The sequence below is a fragment of the Aethalodelphis obliquidens genome, unplaced genomic scaffold (assembly GCF_003676395.1).
Source record: "Aethalodelphis obliquidens isolate GAN/ISIS:26980383/991018 unplaced genomic scaffold, ASM367639v1 scaffold2, whole genome shotgun sequence".
NCBI lineage: Eukaryota > Metazoa > Chordata > Mammalia > Artiodactyla > Delphinidae > Aethalodelphis > Aethalodelphis obliquidens.
The window spans coordinates 18297153-18319721 of record NW_020837946.1 but is presented as its reverse complement, the minus strand read 5'-3'; the positions used below and the strand labels follow the sequence as shown (position 1 = coordinate 18319721).

General features: G+C 53.3%; 1 protein-coding gene across 2 annotated transcripts; it reads right to left on the bottom strand.

Annotated features, from left to right (window-relative positions):
- Positions 1-578: 578 nt before the first annotated feature.
- Positions 579-21192, bottom strand: PTPRN (protein tyrosine phosphatase receptor type N). Of its 2 annotated transcripts, XM_027120728.1 has the most exons (23): positions 20841-21192; positions 19344-19394; positions 18982-19095; positions 15797-15893; positions 13836-14097; positions 13397-13751; positions 12834-12965; positions 12195-12229; positions 11230-11504; positions 10950-11036; positions 10541-10620; positions 10307-10371; positions 9428-9646; positions 8796-8996; positions 8548-8695; positions 8313-8386; positions 8028-8105; positions 7796-7915; positions 6553-6719; positions 3457-3510; positions 2760-2824; positions 2467-2540; positions 579-2255 (listed from the first exon to the last, which is right to left on the bottom strand). In XM_027120728.1, exons 1-23 carry the CDS (start codon positions 20953-20955, stop codon positions 2184-2186), a joined length of 2940 nt encoding a protein of 979 aa, XP_026976529.1. In that variant the 5' UTR covers positions 20956-21192; the 3' UTR covers positions 579-2183. The 2 variants fall into 2 exon arrangements, with proteins under 2 accessions (XP_026976529.1, XP_026976534.1); XM_027120733.1 differs by lacking the exon at positions 10950-11036.
- Between the last annotated feature and the right edge of the window lie 1377 nt (positions 21193-22569).

Sequence of the window (22569 nt, the reverse complement as noted above, 5' to 3'; positions counted from 1 at the left end):
TCCAGAGGTTGCAAGCTTTCCCAGCTGACAGCAGAAGTCCCCTCTTTGACCAGGTGGCCCTCTCTAAGTACGTTGTAGAAGTCCATGAAATGCGCATTCTTCTGCCCTCACTTCTTGGGGCCCCACAGCTGGCTCTCCCCAGGTAGCTGCTGTTCCCCTTACGCAGGGTCCCACCACCCAATACTCTGCGGCACAGCTAGGACCAGACTGAGTAATGACTTGACTGAAAGCATGGGGCCAACAGAAAGCCGGGAACACGTGGTGAAAAACCTGTAAAAACCTCCCAAGGCCCAGAGACTGAGGCCCCTCCACAGGTCTCCTTAGCTTAAGGCCAGTGGGCAGTGTCAGAGGCCTGCCTCTCTCCATGTGGAGTGGCACACGTCCACCCCACCCAGGGTCCAGGCCCCAAACTCATCAGGGCCCCAGGGAGGAGAAAGCCAGGTACCTCTCCCGCTTCTCTCTCCAGATACCTGCAGAGATGCCCTCCCAGGCACCTTTGACAAGCACCTTTCTATTGTCAAGCAGGGAGGTGTGGCTCCCCACCAATGCTCTCTTCCATTCCGGGATGAGCACTTGGCTTCATCTTCAGTGGCCAAAGGGTCTATATTGTATTTTTCTCAAAGCAAGGAAGCAGCCTGCCCTGAAAGAGGACTTTCAAGCCTCTATCTTGAGAGAGAGAGAATCTGCTGGTAAAATGGCTGTTCTGCCCACTTCCGGCCTTTGAGATGAAACACCAGTGGTGCTGAACCTCAGCAGAGCACAGGTGAAGGGTGAAGGGCCCGTGGTCCACTCACTGGTCCCTTTGCTCCCTGCGCAGCACGGGTGGTACTCGCCCATTTTTCATGTGACGGGTCTGAACCCTGGCAAGGTTAGGTGGCCCTAACTCCTGAGTACCTCCATGCCCAAGGCTCTCTTGCCTCATTTCTACGTCTACCATCTTTGACAAGGACATCTCATGACGTGCAGATGAGGGCTCCCCTGGGGCCATACAGGGTGGAACGCTATGGGGGAGGGGGGAGAAAGTGCCCCTTGCCCCCAGGTGAATGGCTGTTGTCACATCTCATAGGCCTGGTCTGCGAGTCGCTATCAGAGTTTAGCTACTTTTGCTTAAGGTGTGGCGAGCACTTTGCCTGCATCACCTCGTTTAGTCCTAACCTCAATCCTGCTCGACGTACATTATTCCTGAGGCCGAAGGACATGAAGCAGCCGCCCAAGAACTGAGAGGACCGGCGGCAAAGAGGTCAAGCGTGCCTGCGTTCGAATCCTAACTCCACCACTTAACTAGCTGTGGTACCTCGGGCAAGTTCTGTGCCGCAGTCTCTTCGTCTGTAAGATGGGGCTAATAATTGGTAGCGTGTCCTGAAGATTAAACAAGTTAATGGGTGTAAAGCACCTTGGAGACTGCCAGCCACATAGGGAGCACAGCATAAAAAAACCACTGCCTAATTGTTATTAGCTACCATTCAAGCCTTGGAGAGCGTGACTTGGCAGCCTGGCCCTCCCATCACCCTCTCTGCATCTCCTGAGAAAGGCAGCAGGGCCCGGCTCCAGGCTGAGGCCGGGGCTGGAGTCTGGAAGCAGAGCAGACAGAAATGCGTAGGAGTCCGGGTTGCAGCTGCACACACGACACACTCACTTTATTCACATTGATACAAAAGTAGATTTTTCTAGAAATGTTCTCTTGTGCCAGGGGGAGAGAGTTGAGTGGCATGTGGCGGCGGGAGGGCCGGGGGAGGGGGTAGGAAGGGCAAGGGCCAGAGTGTGGGTCGTGGAGGCAGGTCAGCGGGCAGCAGGGGCTGGGAGAACAGGAAGAGCTGGACATGGTGGCCCCTCCGCCCCATTCTAGCCACACCGGAGGGTGGAGGGCGTCCACACAGACATATTGGGAGCATCCAGAGTGGTGGGAAATGGGGGCCAGGGAACTCAGGCAGGAGGAGGCTCTGGGGTGGAATGGTTGATTTCCTCTCCTCCTGGCCAGCTGCCAGCTCCCCCACGGGACTGATGCCAGGGCTCCCGGTGTGCCCCTTCCCACTTCCCCTTCTTTACATGCTCCTCTTGGAAGGGCTAGACATGCCCAAGAGGGGCCAAGGTGGCAGGTGGGGAAGTGAGGAGTGAGTACACAGATGCTCACATAGCAAAGAGGGAGCAGAGGCTGGGCTGCCCACGGAGGGGCCCCAAGGGTCTCACTGGGGCAGGGCCTTAAGGATGGCATTCACCTCCTCCGCCACAGCTGTCAGGGCAAATTCAAACTGGTCCTGGGGAAGGGCAGGGGGAGGAGGGTCATGGGGGGTCCTGGCCTCTGCTCCTGCCCCGGGGGTGGAGGGTGCTTTGGGGAGGTCACTTGTGGGGTGGGGGGGAGGGAGCCCTCCCGGGGGAGGGGTATGGAGGCAGGCAGGAGAGGCCGGCTGCTGCCACTTTGGTTGGGGAAGGGTGGTAGCTAAGGTGGGTGGAGGGAGGAACGGTTACCTTGGAGCGGACGAGACCAGGCCGCTGGTCACGGACATGCTCCAGGGTGGCAGCGATGTCAATCTCCTTCACTCCTGGGTAGGGGGAGCACGGGGCTGCTCAGGGGGTGTCCAGAGGAGGGTAGGACCCCAAAAGCCTAGGGCATCCTGGGGTGGGAGGCTTGCAGGACTGGAGAAAGCCTGGGGGTGTGGCAACCTGCCCTCCACGAACTCCTGTGATCCCAGGGGCTGGGGAGACGCTAATCAGAGGCTGGGCTGTGGGCGAGCTGTGGCCGGGGAGGAGGGGGTCGTCACCTTTTGCCATGCGGTTCAGTACCATGTCGATGAGGATGTAGGTGCCAGTCCTTCCTGCACCGTCACTGAAAGAGGAGATGGTGACAGGCTGAGTCTGGGACCCAGCAGGAACCGGGAGGAGAGGGGGAGACTGGTGGAGCTGTTAGGGTTAGCTGGGGCTGGGGGTGGGATGAGTGAGTGGAGGATGAGGGAACGGTCATAGCCCCTGGGTCCTGGGAATTGGGCCTCGAGGGGGGAGCCTGTGACCCATGGGGTGTCTCTTGGGCAGTGAGCTAACCGAAAAGGATAGCCCTGGCTCTGCCCTGAGGCAGAGGCAGCAAGAGGGAATAGCTTTCTCCAGCCTCTGGCCAGGCTTTCATTCAGCAAACTTCTTATGTAAATGATAAGATGGTAAATATTTTCAACTTTGTGGGCCACGTATAGTCTCTGTCAAACGTTTTTTTTTTTCCTTCAACTGTTTAAAAATAGGAACATCATTCTTAGCTCACGGGCCATTAAGAAAACAGATGGTATGCTGAATTTGGCCCATGGGCTGTGGTTTGCTGGCATCCAGGGGACAGGCAGGCGGTGTGCTTGGGAGGTGGGCTGAGGGAGCAGGACCAGAGAGGGGGTGGGAACCAGGAATGCCCCACCTCAGGGCCCTCTGGCCTGGCTGTCCTGTCCCCTTCCATCCCCACCCCAGCCCCCCTGAACGCACCTGCAGTGCACAATGATGGGGCAGGAGCGGCCCCGGTAGCACTTGTTCACCTTCCTGCAATAAGAAATGGGCGTGAGGTCAGGGGGCACCAGCAGAGGGAAAGGGGAACCGAAACACACAACTGAGGGCCTCTCTTTCTTCCTTTTCTCCCCACATGCCAATGGCAGAGGAGGGAAGAGGGCTGGAGACAGGAGTCAGGGCTGGAGGCAAAGAACCAGAGATAGTGTAGGTGGCACTGGGCTTGCCTCATCACTTATGAGCTATGTTCCCAAGCTGTGTACCTGGAACAATGGATTTAACCTCTTTGAGCCTCAGTTTTATTACCTGTAAAGTGGGGATGATAAGAGTAGTAACCTCCTTCTTAGGGTTCTTACTATGATTATGTGAAATAATCCATGTAAAGAACTAAGTGCAATACCTGGCACACAGTAGGTGCTCATTAAATGATAGTATGATTAATAATAAGACATAATAATATTAACAGCCACCTCTGCCAGAAGTTCAGGGAGGATGGGCTTTCTGGTGACTTCAAGGGTGTCAATCTTGCCACATCCTTGCTCTGCCCCTACAACTGCCCAAGGTATTCCGCTTGCCACCCAGGCTTCCTGTGGTCCTCACCAGCAGTGAGGTCGGGTAGTAGCCCTGGGCACAGAGTTCCTCTGGCGAGGGGAGGACAACACCTCCGCTCTGAATATGATGCTGCGCCTGTCTCCCTGGATAAGTCTTGCCTCCACACTGGTGCTCCGTGGTTGGGTCATATTCAGACTTGGTCCACCTGGACCTCCGACTCTTCTGCCCTGATCACAGCAGCTCAGCAATGAGCAGGGGGTTTCTTCCTCTCTCAGTGGCCCAGTCTAACCTGCCCTTGTCCCTTATGACATTCCTGCTTTGAGAGTCACTTGCAGATTTCTGATACCTCCAATGGGCCAGGGCAAGGGAGGACCTTCTGAGGGGTTATTAGAGTACTTCAGGGGAAGCTTGGAACTTAGTGGTCCTCCATCTGGTTCCTCAAGGCTTGCAGGGGCCAGGTGACTTTGAAAGGTTTTCCAGGAGTCCACATGGTTTTCTAGCATATTGGCTGGTATATCAGGGCTGGGGTTGAACAGAAGTTGCCACAGTGGTTCCCAATCATTTAATAATAATGATAAGAAACAGTACTTAGAATTAATAGAGCCCTTACTACGTGCCAAGCACTTAAAGCAGATTTTACAGACTTTATGCTACTGACTTTTGTAACAACCCCTAAAGTATGGGTCATCATTCTCATTTCACAGGTAAGAAAACAGACAGAAGTCAAGGAACTTGCTCAGAGTCACTTTCTAGGACTTAAAGAATTATTTTGCCTTGCCTCTGGTGGACCTTCACCAAACTATATTTATTAAGCAGCAATTAATTTGTTCTGGGTGTCTAATGCCAACTGAGTTTACATAATCCCAGCCTAAAGCAAAGAAATATAACCTTTTGGCTAACCTGTGCAGCCTTAAAACAGGTCCATGCACTAGTTCTATAAAGATTTTTAAAATGTGGAAAACAAAAAAAATAGCTCTGATGCCCCTAGCGTTGCTTTTGAGAAGCCTGTGCCTCAGGCCCCGGGGACCCCAGTTAGAAACCATTGTCCTGAGGCTCAGAAACTATCCCCAGGTTCCTCCCTCAACTGCCCCCCGCCCCCGCCGGCTCTGCCCCTCTGCTCTCTGCCTAGCGCCTAGAGACCTCAGGCCAGCCTGGCAAGGGGCAGAGAAGCAGGAAGCCGCCACAGTGTGGGTGAGGCCCCAGCCTTGGCAGCAGACTTCTCAGCCACCTGTCTAGGGAGGGGACAGGCAGGGGATGCTGGAGGCCTGGCCTGGTCACGGTTTCAGCATCAGAACAGGGCAGGTCACCCTGTTAGCCTCCTGTCCCAGCCCCTACCTGGTTCCACTGAGTCCCCAAGAATCCAGAGATCCTCCCACACTCCCTTTGATAGTATTTGCCCCTTGCCTGAGTCTCCCCAGCCCCCGGCTCTCCCAGCAGCCTTCAGGGTGGTCCCTGGGCCCACACGTCCTCATGTCCTGTCCATGCAGCGGCCACACCTGCCAATGATCACTTTTGTGACTATGCAACTGGAGTGAGAATACTAGCTGCAGATCACAAAAATGACACTGGCAGCCGTGAGAGAGAGAGAGAGAGAGAGAGAGAGGGAGGAGGGAGGGGACAGTGAGGGGAGATAGAGCCAGGGAGAGATAGAGCCATGTAGAGAATGAGAGATGGTGGGGGGAGACAGAGACAAAGAGAGGCAGAGTAAATAGGCAGACATGGGAGGGAGGTGGAGGAAACAGAGCAGGGAGAAGGAACAGGGAGAGGTGGAGAGAGGGGGAAACGTGGATGGAGGGGAAGAGTGAGTCAGACTTCGAGACACAGTGATGGAGAAAGAGGTGGGCGGGGGAGGGAGGGGGGGAGAGAAAAGAGGGAAGGAAGGGAGGGAAAGAGAGGGAAAGACAAAGGGAAAGAAAAATAGAGGCAAAGAGACACAGAGGGTTAAAGAAGGGGGATGGCAGGAGGGAGTGAGAGACAGGGAGGGGACAGCAGACACACAGACTAGTGCTGGCCACCTGGAAGCACAGGACAGGAGGAAACAGGCAGCAGGGACCGAGGAGAGGGAGAGAGCTAGAAACAAAGTGAGCCCTTCTTGGGGGGAATGGGGTTACGGAGAAAGTACCGGACATGGAGAGGCAGGGAGAAAAAGAGTGCAAGAGAGAGGGAGGAGACAGCTGGCCAGCAGAGAGAGAGCAGACAGGGGCTGGACTACAGCAGTGGAGGAATGGGCACAGCGAGACAGAGCGTCAGTTCTGGTTTGGGGGGTGGTGTCTGGAACGGGGTCCAGGAGGTCAGAGTCAGTCCTGGTTTGGGGTGTCTAGCAGGGGGCACCAGTGGACCTGAGGCCGAGGCTCCAGGTCAGGCTAGAGGATCTGCCTCACCTGACCTGGGGCCCTAGGAGGACCTGATGGATTGGCGGAAGGTAAGGGAGCCTAGCTCCCGGGCCCTTGCTCCTGTGCAGCTCTCTCCCCGGCTCCTCGGAGCCTCCCCCGGGCCGCCCCACCGCCCAGGCGCTGGGGCGCTCACCTGCGGAAGTCCAGCAGGGGCCGGGTGGAGGCCGGGGTGCCCTCTGCCGGCCAGCTGAGGAAGTGGAACTGCGTGAGCGTGCGCGTCTCCTGGGTCTGCACGTTCTTCAGGTAGAAGCTCCGCACCAGGAAGTCCTCGCACCAGATGTGCTCCGACACGAGGTTCACCTGCGGAGGAGGGGGTGCAGGCCTGAGCGCGGCAGGGCATCTCCAAATCTTCCCGGCCTCCCAGGCCAGTCAGATTCTAAATCCTCCAGGAAGCTCACCCAACCGCCCACCCCAACTGTTCCAGCTGTCCCCAAGAACTCTAGCTGTTTGTGTCACTTATGGACTGCTCAGGACAACTGGTGGCTTTTTCATCTAGACACAACTATTGTGAGTTTTCATTTGTTTGTTTTGGCTGAGCCCCGTGGCTTGAGGGATCTTAGATCCCCCAGGGATCAAACCCAGGCCCAGGGCAGTGAAAGCACCACTGGACGGCGAGGGAATTCCCAATATTGTGAGCCTCTTGAATTCAAAGTTTCTCCTTCCTGTTCTGCACAGAGACTAGCAAAGTGTCTGTGCTACACACACCGTAAACTTTGATAAAATTCTATATTTTCATTTGATTTTTTTCTTTAACCACAAGCAAGACCAATTTTTAAAACTTAAAAAGACTGTTGTGTGCTTACCTGATGATGCAAAACTGCTATCCAGTGCTCATGAGAAACTGGACGTGTGCAATTAATGTCTCTTGTTTTATTGGGGGGGGTGTCACCTCCCATTTGTCAGGAATGTTGCTCCTTCCCTTGCTTTGCCGCTGCCCAGTTCCCCCCTACCTAACTTTTCTCCTAATGAAAAAGTTTGTTTCTGTTTTAAATAAGCAATATATGTGACTGGTGGCATTTCTTTCTTTGCTTTGGCCTCCAGGAAACTCAGATCTAAGTTAGGCTCAATAAAAGTAGGTCTCAATCTTGGCCTTTGAGTATACTTATCTTCCCTGTCTCAAAACTGTACTCCTGACTCTTAGCTTCTTACCTTAGTTTCAGTGGTTTTATAGCTTTATATCTATCTGTACCTTTCATCATAGGTCCTTACAAGTGCTTTTTGGCCCTAGACTGGACACACACATACACACATGTATATGCATGTATGTGAATATGTGTATGCACATGTTTATATACACATATGTTTACACATGCATGAGTGGTGCACCATCCATTTTCTCCACCCCCATCGTCTCCTGGCCGCGGGGTCTTGCTAACCTCATATACATGGTAGAGGGAGGAGCCCTCATCTGGCCAGTAGCGGTCACACTGCTTGACACCATCCTCCACCAGCGGGGTCAGCATGACAATGACGGTGCAGCCACTCTCCCACACCATCTAGGAACAGAGACCCAGGTAAGCTCCATTCTAACCTCCCTGGGACCTGGCTGGCCCTGGCTGGCCACAAGGGCGCCTACTCCCTGGAAAAGCCCTCCCTCCAAAAGCCCACCTGCCAGAAGTCTGAGATGGTATGTGACAGTGGGCCCTGTGTGGCTATGTAGGCTGGCATCCGAGGGTCGTGCTCAATCTGGGGACGGGAAAGATACATCGTGAGCCAGAATGGGAAATGCCACCATGGAGAGGCTCGGTCAAAGGGAGCGGGCCAGGTTCTGGGGGAGGCTGAGAAGCCCCATTGCCATGCTAGGATATCAGGCTCACAATTCTGGGGCCTTGGGTGGAGAAATGGAGCCTATGGGGGCAGGATGAAAACGGGGAGGAGGTGGGGGCCACTCACAATGGGGCTGGCGTTGATGTAATCGCTCCGAGAAGGGCTGCTCTCCACCTTCAGCTTGATGCGTGCGTGGTCATCTGCACAGACCCCGCATCCCACCCCAGAAGCCCCTCCAGTCATTGGGGTCCTGGCACCTCTGCCACTCAACTTGAGCCAGGAGCCCGGCCCCGCCCCCAAGCCCTCCAGAGCTCCCAGCAGACAGAGGGCTGGGGCCGGCGGGTCAGCAGGACTCACTCACAGGGCAGGAAGTCAGGGTTGCGGTTCTTTTTGATGTTGCCCTCCCCCTGGGCGGTGGCACAGGTGTTGGGCTCCGCCTGGTAGGCACACAGGGCCCGCCACTCCTTGGCCAAGCGGTCCCGGTTCCGCAGGTGGTCCTCCATGTACGCCTGCAGGGACACCACAGCCTGGTGCTGGCCCCCACTGCCAGCCCTGCCCCTCCCACCGTCCGGTCCCCTCACCCACTCTGGGCCGATGCCCTGTCCTGACCAGAATCATGTGTCCCGTGGAGATGTCCATGTTGGCCTGGGCGGGCTCCTCGCACCAGGACGGTGTGCTGCTGTGGGAGCTGGGGCTGGCCTGGGCCGCATCACTAAACTGCGAGGACACGCTGCTCACCCGAGAGGGCTCCGGTGGACCCTCTGCCCGGCTGAACAGGGACTTTGTGGCCATGTGCTGGCGGCACAGGTCCTGCGGAAGAAGGATGGGGCAGGGTCCAAGGTCTCCTGAATCCTTCCCCACAGGGTCCTGGGCTCAGTTCAGTAGAGTCCCTAGGCTTGCCCTTGATTGCTTTTGAAAGAAACCCATTTCCTCTGGGGTAGGGTCTTCTGCCATGGCTCTCATCCTTTTCGGGGCTGTTCTGCTTGGCTGGTGCCTATGACAACCTCGGATGTCACAGAGCAGAAGCCTAGAGCCCCCCCCGCCCGAGTCACAGCACTGGGGAGAACTTCAGCAACCATCTGCTCTCAGTTCCCATCCATCCAAAATGGCCCCGCAGCACTCCCACTGGGGCTTCTCCAGCCCCTGCCTGGACATCCAGCTCCCCACCCTCATCCCAGCGAGACCCCGACTCCCGAGCCCCTTCCACTCCCTCTCATCAACAAGCGTCTGGGGCTGCACACCTGGTACTCAAAGGTAGTGTCACCGTGGGCGCCCTCGGGTCCCAGCGCGGCCAGGCGCTCCTTGTCCCGCTGCCGCGCACGCTGCCGTGCACACAGGGCCACTGCCAGAGCCACGAGCAACCCGGCCACACCCGCCAGGGCCACCAGAGTAAGCAGCATGGAGCGCATGGGAGAGGTGCCGTGGGCCGGTCGGGGAAGGACGGCGGCTGCCTCCTCCCTCTGTGGGAACAAGGCTAGAATCAGGGGGGGCAGTGGTGTGGGGAGACTTAGGAGCTGCTCCCCACCCCCGTCCCATGGCCCACTCCCTGCTAGGATATCTCCTGGGGCAAAGCTGGGAGGCAGGGGCATGGCAGTACAGGCAGAAGGACTTGGAGAGGCCGAAGATCTTCCTTCTCAATCCCCATTGAGGCAACTCAACCACGTTGCACTGCCAGAGACTTAGTGGGTGACCCTCCCTAGGAGTTTTTGCATTTAAAAATGGATACAGAGAAGTATAGAGAGACCCAAGGGATCAAAGAGTAGAATGTGAGGCATCAGTGTTGGATGCAGAATAGAAGCATATTTTGAGTTCAGTGTCCTTTCTGTGTCATGTTTTCCCTTGGAATTTGAGATTTTGCTCTAGAACATCTATGGACAGCTATGGCCATCTCAGGATTCTTCCAAGTAAGCTGACTTCGGAGAGAAGGCTGGACCTGCAGGGAGGAGCTGCTGGGGCCATCTGCTGGTCAGAAAGAAAACTGCACGGGGGAGGGCTGCTTTGGCAAAGCTGGGGGACCAGCCAGATAGATCTCAGCTCCTATTCTCCTGTTGTTTGCCTGCATCTCTTGTGGGCAACATGAGCCCTCTGGGGCTTTGATTGATCCTTCAGTTATCTCATACCTGTCCCACGCCTGTCTGCAAGATCTGGAGCCCTGTCTGTGCTTCCAGTTCAGACTTCACCATCCCTGCAGGGAGGATGTAGGTCAGATTCTGTCCAGCCCCATGTGGTCTCCACCCCATGTCATGCTATGCCAGGTGGCAGGCAGGGTCCATGTGGGCTGGGAATATTTCAAGGGGAGCACCAGCCACAGGCCTGGATATATACAACTCAGGCTGGGGTCAAGGAGTACTTACCAGCTTGCTTGGTCACGTCAGCCAAAGACAGGTTCTGTTCATTGTGCCGGATGCGGAAGGTAAGGGCTGGTCCCACGACACTGCCGAATAGGAGGTATGTTACTGCCTCACCCACCACAGATGCCAGATTCAAAATGAGAGGTCCTCTCTGGCCCTCTCCCTGTTAGAGGATGGGGCTAAAACCAATCAGAGATGCCATACAGGGGTGTTTGAGGCTGGGAAGATACTGGATGGGGCCAGCAGCAGGGCTGGGTGTGGCTGTACCTTCAGTGCAGCTGGAAACATCTTTGAGCCGACCTTGGCCCCTTACTCACAGTTTGTCTTCCCCTCCTACCCTGAGCCCCTCCAGCCACCTCCCGCTTCAAGCTACCTGCTAGATCCCTGCTGCCCCAGCCAGATACAGCCCCACCTGATGTTGATGAAGCTGCCCGAGGACATGTGCACATGCTCAGCCAGGATCTCCAGAAGCTTCACTCCTGCAGCCAGACTCAGGGGCCTGGAGGTGGGGAGCCGGCAGAGGAAGGAAAGTGGGGACCCTCTAGGCCACTTCCTTGAAACAACCTCCAGGGGTGCAGAGCAGCCCAGCCCCGTGTCCACTCCACATCTGGACTTCTGCTCTCTGCTTCCTGCCAGGCGGGCCAGCCCAACACCCAAGGGACCAGGAGGCTGCCCCAGGCTGGAGCCCTTACTTCTGGTCAGTGACAATGTAGCCATATTCCTCTGCTGATGGCCTAGCCGAGGGCTGCCCTGCCGCCGTGGGCTGGCTCTGGCCCAGTGGACTTTTCTCCTCTCGCAGGATGGGCGTGGCAGGGGGGCCGGCAGCTTTGGGGGGCTCAGAGGATCCAGAGCTCAGCTCCTGCTGGGCTTTACTGGAGGTGGGACCAGCAGTGGGGGATCCGGGCAGGGAGGGCGTGGGCGGTGGAGGCTCCGCTGAGTCTGCGCCCTGCACCTGCTCCTCCACTGTCTGTATAGAAGAGAGGACAGAGGTATGGTCTCTAACGGTGGAGGGGTCGGGGGGAGGGGGTCCACACTCTGGACGCTGAGCTCCCACAGGGGTGCTTAGGACATGTTTCTCTTCCTATCCCCAGGCCCAGGTCAGCACTGAGTACAGAGAGGGCATCCAGGAAAGTGAGCCAAGTGGATGAATGAATGAATGAAAAAAGGACTGAATGAGTGATTATTCATGATCAGTAATAATCCACAGGATGGGGCTGGAGTGGGGAGAAGCTCCGGAGTGAGGAAAGTTGGGGTTAGGGGAGAAGACGAACAGGCAGGCCGTGGTTTTTCGACTTTTGTTTAGCCACACAATCTTAGAAATCCAACATGTGAAACGGATAGAGTGCCTCAAGCCGCAGGGCAGTCAGGAGCCCGCCTGGTCGCGTCCCCCCGCTTCCCCTAGGGACCCTCAGAGTGTGGTCTGAGATGACTGTAGTGTAAAAAAGCAGTGAATCAAGAATTCTAGCTTCTGGTCCCAGCTCTGCCTTCAACTTGAGGTGAGACCGTAAACAATGACTTGCAGCCTCCGGGCCTCAGTTCCACCGAAATGAGGGCTTGGAGGACACAGATTCTGGGTCCTGGTCCTGAGATTTAGATTTCAGTCAAGGGGTTTGCTGCCGTTGGGCACTTATGGGTCAGGCAGGTGTCACAAACTCACTTTCTTGATGTCAGCTCCAATGTTTACAACCCCTCCTGCAGAGACAGGAAAAACAAGACTCTGGGCAAAGGGCCAAGGCCAAGGTCCACACAACGCAGGTGGGAGAAAAGGCCACAGGCCCTGAGCCTGTTACATTTGCTGTGGCCTCTTTCCCCGCGTCAGTAACCAAGACCCTATCCCTGGTGTCGTCCTAAGCATGGCCTCATGCCTCTGTGCATCTGCCTTATAATTCATTGTTTTATCAACTCCTCCCTCTGTTATTGGCCACACCTCTCAAAACTATTCTCTGCTCAGTCCTCCCTCTGCCCATCAATCATTGGCTTCTCCTTTTTAGTGGCCATGCCCCTCCTTAGGTCCTCATGATCTTCCGTCCAGCTTTCTCCGTGCCTCCTGGTCCCGGCTCACACCCCCTGTTGGCTTCTTTTCCCATTGCTTCCATCCTCCAGTCCTTTCCTGCTCTAACTCCTCGGCTTACCACCCCACCCCTTGCTCCCTGCCCTTGGCTGGCAATGACTCCGTGTCTCAGAAGAACTCCCTCCCCTGACCTTGGCCCTTTCCCTCTAGTTTGCTTGCTGTGGTCTTGAGAAGTGGGGCAAGGGGCCTCCACGGGGCTGGTAGTCTCTCTGCCTGGACACTCACCCAGGTTTCGGCCTGCACCCTTGGGCAGCAGCCGCAGCAGGGTGGAGAGGGTGGAGAGCTGCTCAGGAGTCAGCTGACGGAGCTCCACCCCGTAGCCCGCCAGCACAGCTGCCAGCCTCTGCAGAGTCACATCTGCAGGGAGCCAGACACGGAGCTTAGGGCTGGTGCCGAGATGAACTTGTGGGATGCATTTGGGGGTGGGGGGGACCGGTGGTACATTTAAGAACTTTTCAAACACCAGGACATTGATGCCCTCCCCTTCCCACCCTTGTCCACACTTTGGGGGAAAGAGCTTCCTGTGTCAAGACCAAACTTCAGGCCCAGCAGGGACTCCTTGATCCCCCAGCTGAAGAAGAGTCATGTCAACTCTACTGCCCCCACTGTATCCCCACTGCCTACCTAGAGCCTGGCATAGAGCAGGTGGTCAGTAGACATGAGCTGAGTGTGCAGGTGACTTTAAGGACAAATTAACAAATGCGTGGGTAGTCAGGAAGGACCCTCCCCGCCCCACCTCCCAGAAAGCAGCCCCACAGGCAGGGAGCGGATGCTGCGGACTCTGTTACCTGGCTGCTCTTCTGGGGAAGGAGGCTTCTCCCTGCGACCCTCTAGTCCTTCCTCCTCATAGCCTTCTGAGGAGTCATCTGCCTGGCTGCTGCCCCCTTGCTCTGGCAGCCTTGGTGCCCTGGCCCTGCTGGGCACTTGTGGCTCCTGGGCCAGGTAGAGCAGCCCTGACTCCTGGAGAAGCTGAGCAGGCGGAGGCCCTGGAGGGTCCCCATAGGAACGGCCAGGGTGAGCCCCGAACGTGCCCTTGGAGGCAGTTCTGCTGAAGAGGGCTGGGGGTTCAGCTTTGGGCAGGGGGCCAACACTGACCATTCCTGGGGAGCTCTCTGAGCTCCGGGGGCCATCGCGGGAGCCAAACTGTGGGAAACCAGAGATTCGGATGAGAGCAGACATCAGGGCTGGGGGACTGGGGTTGCAGTGGGGCGGAGGTCCAGGGCTCACCTGATGGAACAAGTAGGGCTGCAGCAGGGCAGGTTCATAACTCAGGGCGGGGTGGGGAGGCTGCGGGGGCAGCAGCAGATGCTCCAGGAGAGGGGGCAGCAGCTCAGCCTGCAAAGGGGAGAGGGGGGAGCCTGCCCCAGCTCCACCCCTACCTACTGGAGGTCGAGGAAGCCGATGCTGGGGAGCAGGGGCGGAGCCAGTGGGGATGCCCTGTAAAAGCAGCTCCCCAGCGGGACCCGGTCTCCTGGGCGCCAAGCCAGATCTGGGGAGGAAAGCAAAGTGTGTGTGTGTGTGTTTATGTGCGTGTGTGTGTGTGTGTGTGTGTGTGTTGGTCGTGTGGGGGAGGGCGTATAGAGCCTACGAGGCAGAGATGGTGGGTCCAGGCTTAGCATAGAATGAGCCTGCTCTCTTAAGAGATGAGGTAGCCTCAGGCGAGGAGACAGTAGCATGGGGAAGGGCCAGAGGGCCAAGCCTGGGGCAGAGGTCATTGCCTCCCTGGTAAGCATGACTGGATCCCTGAAACACAGCCGCAGAGCTGGAAGCATGAGGCTAGGGATGGAGAGGGGAGAACAGGAGAAGGGGAAGGCAGCTGGGAACCGCTCTAGATGAACTGTGTCTGCAGCTTGCCACACTGTCCCTGTGGGCATGTCCCCAAGTACGCAATCAAACACTCAGTACTGTGCGCTCTCACTCTGTTCCCCCTGCCCCACTCTGCCTTCTTCACCTGGTGTCATCGTCTGAGCCCCAAGCCGTCATTTGCTTTCCTCTGCTTTACAGGGTCTGAATGATGCCTTCAGAGCCCCTAACCACAAAAAGATGACGGTACCTCCTACCATATACAATTCCACATAGTAACAAAACTGAACATTAAACAACTTCAGTCCGACAAAATTCTAATTTGTTCCATGATGACTACTTTGATGCTTCTTTTAAGATACCAAATGTCCTGTATACACTGCTATATTTAAAACAGATAACCAACAAGGACCTACTGTATAGCACAGGGAACTCTGCTCAATATTATGAAACAATCTAAATGGGAAAAGAATTTGAAAAAGCATAGATACACGTATATTTTTAAAAAACTGTAAAAAGGAACATAATTTTACACGTACTTATAAGTACTTATATATGTGTCTGCCAATACCATGTAGTACTAATTATTATACCTTCTCCACTCTCTCTATCTCCTGATGCATCCCAGAAATCAGTTCAAGTACTACCATTATCTGATTCATATCTGAGTCTGATGTGGGTGAAACTTTGCTAACATATCTTTCCTATGTCAGTACTAGAGAAAAATTAATTTGTCTTGTTCTCCTACTTTGTATCCGTAAAGAGTAGCACAGTGATTGGCACATAGTATAACCTTGTATTTTTTGCTGAGTAAATGAATTCATTAAAAGACAAACCAGACCAAAAACAAAATACCAAAAGTCCAAATGTTTCAAAACAGTTTTTAACACCGTAAATCAATTATGCTTCAAGAAAAATTTAAAAAAGACTTTGTTAGGCAAAAAAAACACAAAACAAAACAGTTTTTTTTTTTTGTTTTGTGGTACGCGGGTCTCTCACCGCTGTGGCCTCTTCCACTGCGGAGCACGGGCTCCGGATGTGCAGGCCCAGAGGCCATGGCTCACGGGCCCAGCTGCTCCGCGGCATGTGGGATTCTCACAGACCGGGGCACGAACCCGTGTCCCCTGCATCGGCAGGCGGACTCTCAACCACTGCGCCACCAGGGAAGCCCTAAAACAGTTTTTAATGGCCCTCTTCTGCTGGATCCCCAGGGATGAGCTCAGCTCGTGTTGGGCATGTGAGCGCGTCAGATGACTGACTACTCCAGAACCTCTTTTACCCAAGCCCCAGCCTGCTGATTTTTGTACCCATTTCCCTCTGTCCATCAGGATGATCACAGATCCACCAGCCTTGCTATGACAGAGTTGATGAGAAATGATGCCTACCTGTCCCTTGGATGGGGCTCTGCAGGGTGAAGCCTGGGGATGCGCTCCATTTCCTGGGAGATCACATACTGGGTGAGGTCATCGTGCCAGGACAGTCCTGCCAGGGAACAGAATAGGGTGAGATTGAGATTGCCTTGGGAAAGTCTGAGGGCCCAGTAACAGGGACCAGTGTAGATCAAAACTGCACCCTCCACCCAGCAGTGTGTTGAATTTGGCAGGGCAGAGGAACAGTGGAGGGGGTCTAGAGATGTGGTGGGTGACTTGAGCTGTCCTTTTCCCACACTCAGGTATAGATTTGGGAGTGAGACTGCTTCCAGTGGGACTGGGTTTAAGTCCTCTGCCACTTACTAATTGTGTAACCTTAGCTGAACCTATCTGAGCCTTAGTTCTCTCATCTGAAAAATGGGGGTTTACACCTCCTAAAATTGTTGCGATAATTAAAATACACAATACAAAATGGTTAGAATAGTACCTGACACATAGGGAGCTTTCAATAGTGCTATTATTATAATCATCATCAATATTATTATTCAGCTTTTTTTTTTTTTTTTTTTTTTGTGGTACGCGGGCCTCTCCCATTGCGGAGCACAGGCTCCGGACGCGCAGGCTCAGCGGCCATGGCTCACGGGCCCAGCCGCTCCGTGGCATGTGGGATCTTCCCGGACCGGGGCACGAAGCCGGGTCCCCTGCATTGGCAGGCGGACTCTCAACCACTGCACCACCAGGGAAGCCCTTAGCTTCTTTTTATTAATCCTGAACCTTAGTTTTCTTTATTTGTAAAGTGAGAATAATATATACTTTATGGGTCTGTAGTAAAGATTAAGTACAATCAGGAAAATAAAAGTGCTTGGAAAACTCCAAAGCACTATACACCTGTTTTAAACATTCATCAACATCATCTTATCATGAGGCAGATCTCCTGTTTGACCGTTTTCCTCCATGAAACTCTGCTCTCAGGAAAGGTCAGTCATCTATTTTAAAGGGATAATCTCCCACTCTCCACCCCCATTCCTTTTTCCTTGTTTCTGGATTAATAATCTGTACTGCTCTTAACTCATACCCTGGGATCTATACCTGCTTTTTTGCCTATTAACATTAGATGAACTATCTGTGTTCCTGTATAAGGCCAATTCCTCTACTTGAGCACTAGATTTCATCCCCTACTACCTACTCAAGAACATCTTCCCCACAATTCTCCCCTATTTCCTACATCATCATTTTCTCCTGTTCTCTACTGAATTATTCCCATTCACATACAAACATGATGCAGTTTCTCCCATCTTATAAAAATACTGTTTGATCCCACAGTCCCCTCCAGCTATCACCCCATTTCTTTGCTTTTCTTTGTAGCAAGACTCTTTGAAAGTGTTATTTATACTGGTTGTATCCAGTTCTTTTCCTCCCATTCCCTCTTATCCACTCTATTCAGGATTCTATTCCCAACTATTCTACCAAAACTGCTTTCATCAAGATCACCAGTGGCTTCTGCATATCTAAATCCAGGGTCAATTCTCAGATCTCATCTTACTTAACCTACCACCATCATTTGACACTGTTGATCACTCCTTCCTCCTTGATACACTTTCACTTAGCTTCTAGGACACCATACACTCTTGTTTTTCCTCCTACCTTGCTGGCTCTCCCTTCTCAGACTCCCTTGTTGGTTCTGCTCCTTCTTCTGGTCCTCTTAATAATAGAATTCTTTAGGGCTTTTCTTCATAAACACACAATCTTTTGGTTATTTCATTCACCTCATGGGTTTAATTACCATCTATATGCCAAAGAATCCCAAATTCATATCTCCACTCCGGACCTCTCCTTTTTAAAACCCAATCTTATATACTCAACTTCCCACATTATTGAATGGATATCTTAAACTCAGTGTATTCAAAACTGAACACCCCTTTCCCCAAGTTGATCCTTCTGCATAATTAATGACATGTACATCAACCTAGCTGTTCAGGCAATAAAACCTAGGTGTCATCCTTGACTACTCCCTTTCTTTCATGGCCCTATCCAATATTTCATGAAATCATGCTCACTACCTTAAAAATACAGGCAGAATTCTGTCATTTCTCATTACCTCCCGGCAACCACCCTGGTCCATGCTTATTCATCTCTTACATGAGTTACTGTGATAGCTTTTAATGTTTCGTGTTTCTGTTTCTACCATTGACTCCCTACATTCTATTCTCAACACAGCAGCAAGAGTGATCTTTTTAAAGTAGAAGTGAGATCATGCACCCCTATGCTCAAACCTTGTGATGGTTTCCTCTTTTACTCAGAGTAAAGCCAATGTCCATACATTCTCATATAAAATCCCAGAGCATCCCTTCCCTCATTACCTACCTGACTGCATCTTCTACTCTGCCCCTCCATCACTCCTTTAGAGCCACTCTGTAGAGGGGTTCTCCATGGTGTTCCTCAAACTCACGCTCCTATTAGGGCTTTTATTCTATCTAGCTCCCTGGCCACCCGAAACACTCTTCCCTGAGATAACCTTCTGGGAAAGCATCCCCACCTCCTTGATGTCTTTATTTGAATTTCAGTCTCAATAAGGTCTATCTTGACCACTCAATTTAATACCACAGCTTCCTACCTCACCATTTCTGATCCCTTTATCCTGCTGTAATTGTTTTCTCCATGGCACTTATCACCTTCTAACATACTAGTGTTTTCTAATTTCTAGTGTATTCCCTCCCTTCACCCCTGAATGTAAACCCCAGTAGGCAGAGATCTTTGTTTCACTCCCTGATATATCCCAAGCACCTAAAACTACGTTTGCCACATAGAAGTACCCAATAAATATTGGTTGAATGAGTGAATTGGATGAGTGGGGTATTCTCCTGGCTGAAGACTCCAGGATTCATGGCCCTGGAGTACTCAGGCAGTTCCAGAGAGTGGGTTGGTCCTAAAGATATAAATGCTGGCCTCTTCCAGTGGTGTCTTCTAGAAGTCTCCTCTGGATTCCTCCAGAGAGTCTAAGTGTGAACAGCCTATCTCTAGGGTTCCACACCCACTCCTGTCTTGCCTCCTTCTCCAGTAAGGTCTGGGAAGGTGAGGTTCCAGAGTGGGTGTGATAGGAATGTTCCATGAGAGAAATCCTGGAGTCAGGTGGCCCCTCCCTTCCCCACCCTTATCTAACCAAGTTACAGTCTCCCTCCTCCAGCGCATCTAGACCTCACCTTGGGACATGAGCTGTCGGAGGACACCTTGTAAGCGTTGAAGAACTGGGGAGGTGACTTGCAAAAGGGGCCGGGCTTGCCCCACTCCCACCTGGCATTGTCCAAACAAGCCATCTAAGAGCACAAAAGTGGTGTCAGTGGGGGGGGGCTTGGACAACAGGTCTTCCAAAGTCCAGGCTGCAAATAGACAGCACTCCCTCAATCTCCTCTCTTGGCTTCAGAGAGCTCTGCTCCTCCAGTCCAGTCCCCCTTCTCTCCAAGCCCAGTTCCCCCTCTCCCTTCCAGCCCACCCCACTTCTTTCTTATTATATATCACCCCCCCCAACCCTGTTTTGTAAATCCTATGTTTGGGCCTCACTCACCCTGAATACAGACTTCGAGGTGAGAGCAGAGTCTGCGGTCAAACAGACAGCCTGTAGAGGACAGGTGAGCAGAGGCTCAGACACCCGCACACATAGAATGGTCAGATGGATGAACAGGCTAGAAAAGGGGGAAGCAGATGGGATCCACTCTTTCATTCTAAGGAAGACTTTAAGCTGGGAGGAGAGGAGGAAGAGTCCTCCTCTTGAGAAGAAAGCACAGGATCTGGCTTTGGATTTTAAAGATCTGCAAGTCTGGATTCTTTCCCTAAAAGCCTCTGTTAGCTTAAGTGAGTAATGGGGAGAAGAAGCCCTTCAGGTGCATGGGAATCGTGATGGTGGATAATCATATTGATACTTCTACTCTCATAGAATTACTATGGGGTAGTTTTTGTCCAAATTCTGAGGAAAAGGGGACTTTCCTTTCCCAATCTCCACAAGCATCTTATGATGGCCTGGGGCTCAGAAGAGATGGGAACCCCAGCACACTTCCCCTTCGTGTGGGAAAGGGGTAGCGGCGGGGTGTCTCTAAGGCAATGCTCCCCACGCTGTCCCTGCAGCCCGCGGCCCCTGTACTGCTGGGGCGGTTCGTGATGCTGAAGCTCTGAGCCTGGCGCCGCTGAGAGCTTGCCTGGAAGCAGTGATGGGGGAGGGAAGGGTAACAGGGTGAGGAGTCTCCAAGGGACGTGACCTCTCCGCCATTCCAGCCTTCATCTTCCACCCTCCTAACCCGCGGCGCCACAGGAAGTATCTCGCATTGGCCTCCAAGCCCGGCGGGGAAGAAGAACGCCAGACGGCGAGCTTGCCCCCTTCCCCCACGTGCGCCCCGCCCCCACCCTCCCCCTGCCCGTGAGTCAGCGCTGACTGTCTCTGTCCGCACAGACGTGAGTCAGCACCAGGCCTGGCCGTGGGGAGGGGGACGTGAGACGACCCTTCCCTCTTCACCTTCTTCGGCCCCCTCCCCCAGCTGTCCCTCTCTTATCGGAGATCAGATTACAGCCGTCGGCCTCTCTGGGCTTGAAGAGAAACGCTGGCCCCTCCCTCGGCCTGATACTGTACGGAAAGCTGGGACCCCGGAGCTCTCGGCCCCGACTTCTCCCGGCAGATCAGGGCTCCCTCTTCTTCCCTCCCCTCCTCCATCCCTCAGCTCCTGTCGCCACTTTTTGGCGCCTCGGAGAGACTTGCTTCTCCTGTGGTCCTGTATCCCATCTCTAGGTCCCTCTGTCCATATGCACCCCCATTCATTCTCCCCAAACCGCAATCTTCCCCTGAGCCCGCTTCTCTTAGGTCCCGCCCCCGAGCTCCCAGCCCCACCTCCAGGCCTACGCCCCTTTCCTCGCAGACGCCCTCTCATCTTCCTCATCTCACAGTGCCTCCCCCTACCCCACTCCACACACACATCTACCTGAGCTCGCGACCTGCGTGACACTTCCCCCCACGCCCCCCACCGAGTTTTGCTCCCGGCACCATCCTCCCCCAATCCTCCCATTTCCTCCTGACCGTGGGCGCTAATGGCGTTGCAGCCTCCCGGACGGCTGCCCAGCAGCATCAGGCAGAGGAGCACCCGGAGACCCCCAGATCCCCCGGGACCCCCAGGCCGCCGCGGGCGCCGCATCCTTCCGGGCTCCGCGCTCCCGCTCGGCTGTCAGAGCCGCAGCGACTCCGGCCGGAGCCTGCCAGAGGGGCCGAGGCGGGGCCTGCCACTCCCCACCCACCGAGGCGGGGTCTACACGCCCCTCTCGCGGCAACTCCGCCAACCCCAGGCGGATGGTGACGACATTTCCACCCCCGGCTCTTGCGTTGATTTGCGTCATTCGTGGCGTAAAAGCACTGTCTTACTGGGGGTCCTACCCACCCCGTCCCTCCTACCCCAAATAGTAGGCGCTTCTCTAGAATTCGCACTTGGCCTCACCTTGACATATGCTTCTCCCCAAGGACCACCACCTCTATCACCCAGTCGCAGCGTTGGCGAGAAGGGTTCCAGTTGTGTGGGGGCCAAGAAAGATACGTGAGCCGGGTCGTATAAACCTTAAGAAGAGGAGCATACAGGTGAATACAATATGTACTCTTTCGCATCTCAATTAATGGTACAGATGTTATCCTTAAGAGCAGGAATGGTTTTGCGTGTGTGCTCGGATGCCACTTCTAGCAATGCCACCTACTTAGGGGTATAACTTTGGGCAAGTTGCTTGACCTCTCTGTGCCCAAGTTTCCCGATCTGTAAAATGGAGGTGCCAACAGTGCCTCCCTCACAAGGTGGTTGTGAAGATTTACAGGAATTAAACTCACGTGGCTCACTTAGAACAACCACTGCACTGGCATATACTAAACACTGGATGTATATTGGCTTTTGTTATTAGCCTTGGCTCGCCTTTCTTTCGCCCTCTTCCACCTCGAGCCTATCAAAATCCTATGGTTTCTGCCTGCAAAATGTCTCCCATCAGCCCCCTTTTCTCTATATGATGGAGTCCATATGACTTCTCTCTTTCATGATGACTACTGCAGTAATCATCTAACGAGTCTTTTGCTTCCATTCTTGTCACCCAATAAGCTTGGGAGTGAGCTTTCTAAAGGTCAAAATTGATCACTTTACTCTCTTGCTGTTCATAAAAATTTTCCAAAATACAAAAATTAAAAAAGATGGTGGTGCATGGTACTCATACACTCATCACCTAGGCTGAACAGGTATTGATTATTTTGCCATCTTTGCTTCTTTTTAGTACTTAAAAGTAAACAATAGACATTATAGTTCCCTTCCAAAAGTTTCAATGTGCATTTCCAAGAAATAAGGGTATTTTCCCATATAACCTAAATGCCATTATGACACCTAATGAAATTTACGATAATTCCCGAGTATCATTTAATGCTCAGTTCAAATGTCTCAAATTGTTTCTAAAAAATGCCTTTTTTCAGCTGTTTTGTTCAAAGTAGCAGTCAATCAAAGACCACCATTGCATTTGGTTATGTTTCTTAATTCTCTTTAAATTAACATAAACAGTGCGTGTCCCCCCCCCGCCATTTTTTGACATTTTCTTGTGGAAGATACCAGGTCAGGTTTTCTTTACAACTCCCTACCTTCAGGATTTGTGACTGTTTCCTCGTGATATGTTTCCCTGTATTTTCCCTGTATATATCCTGTATATCCCCTGTATTTCCTGAAAAATAGAACTTAAGTCTTGACTGGATCAGGTAAAAATTTTTTAAAAACAAAAAATTTACAGGTGATGCT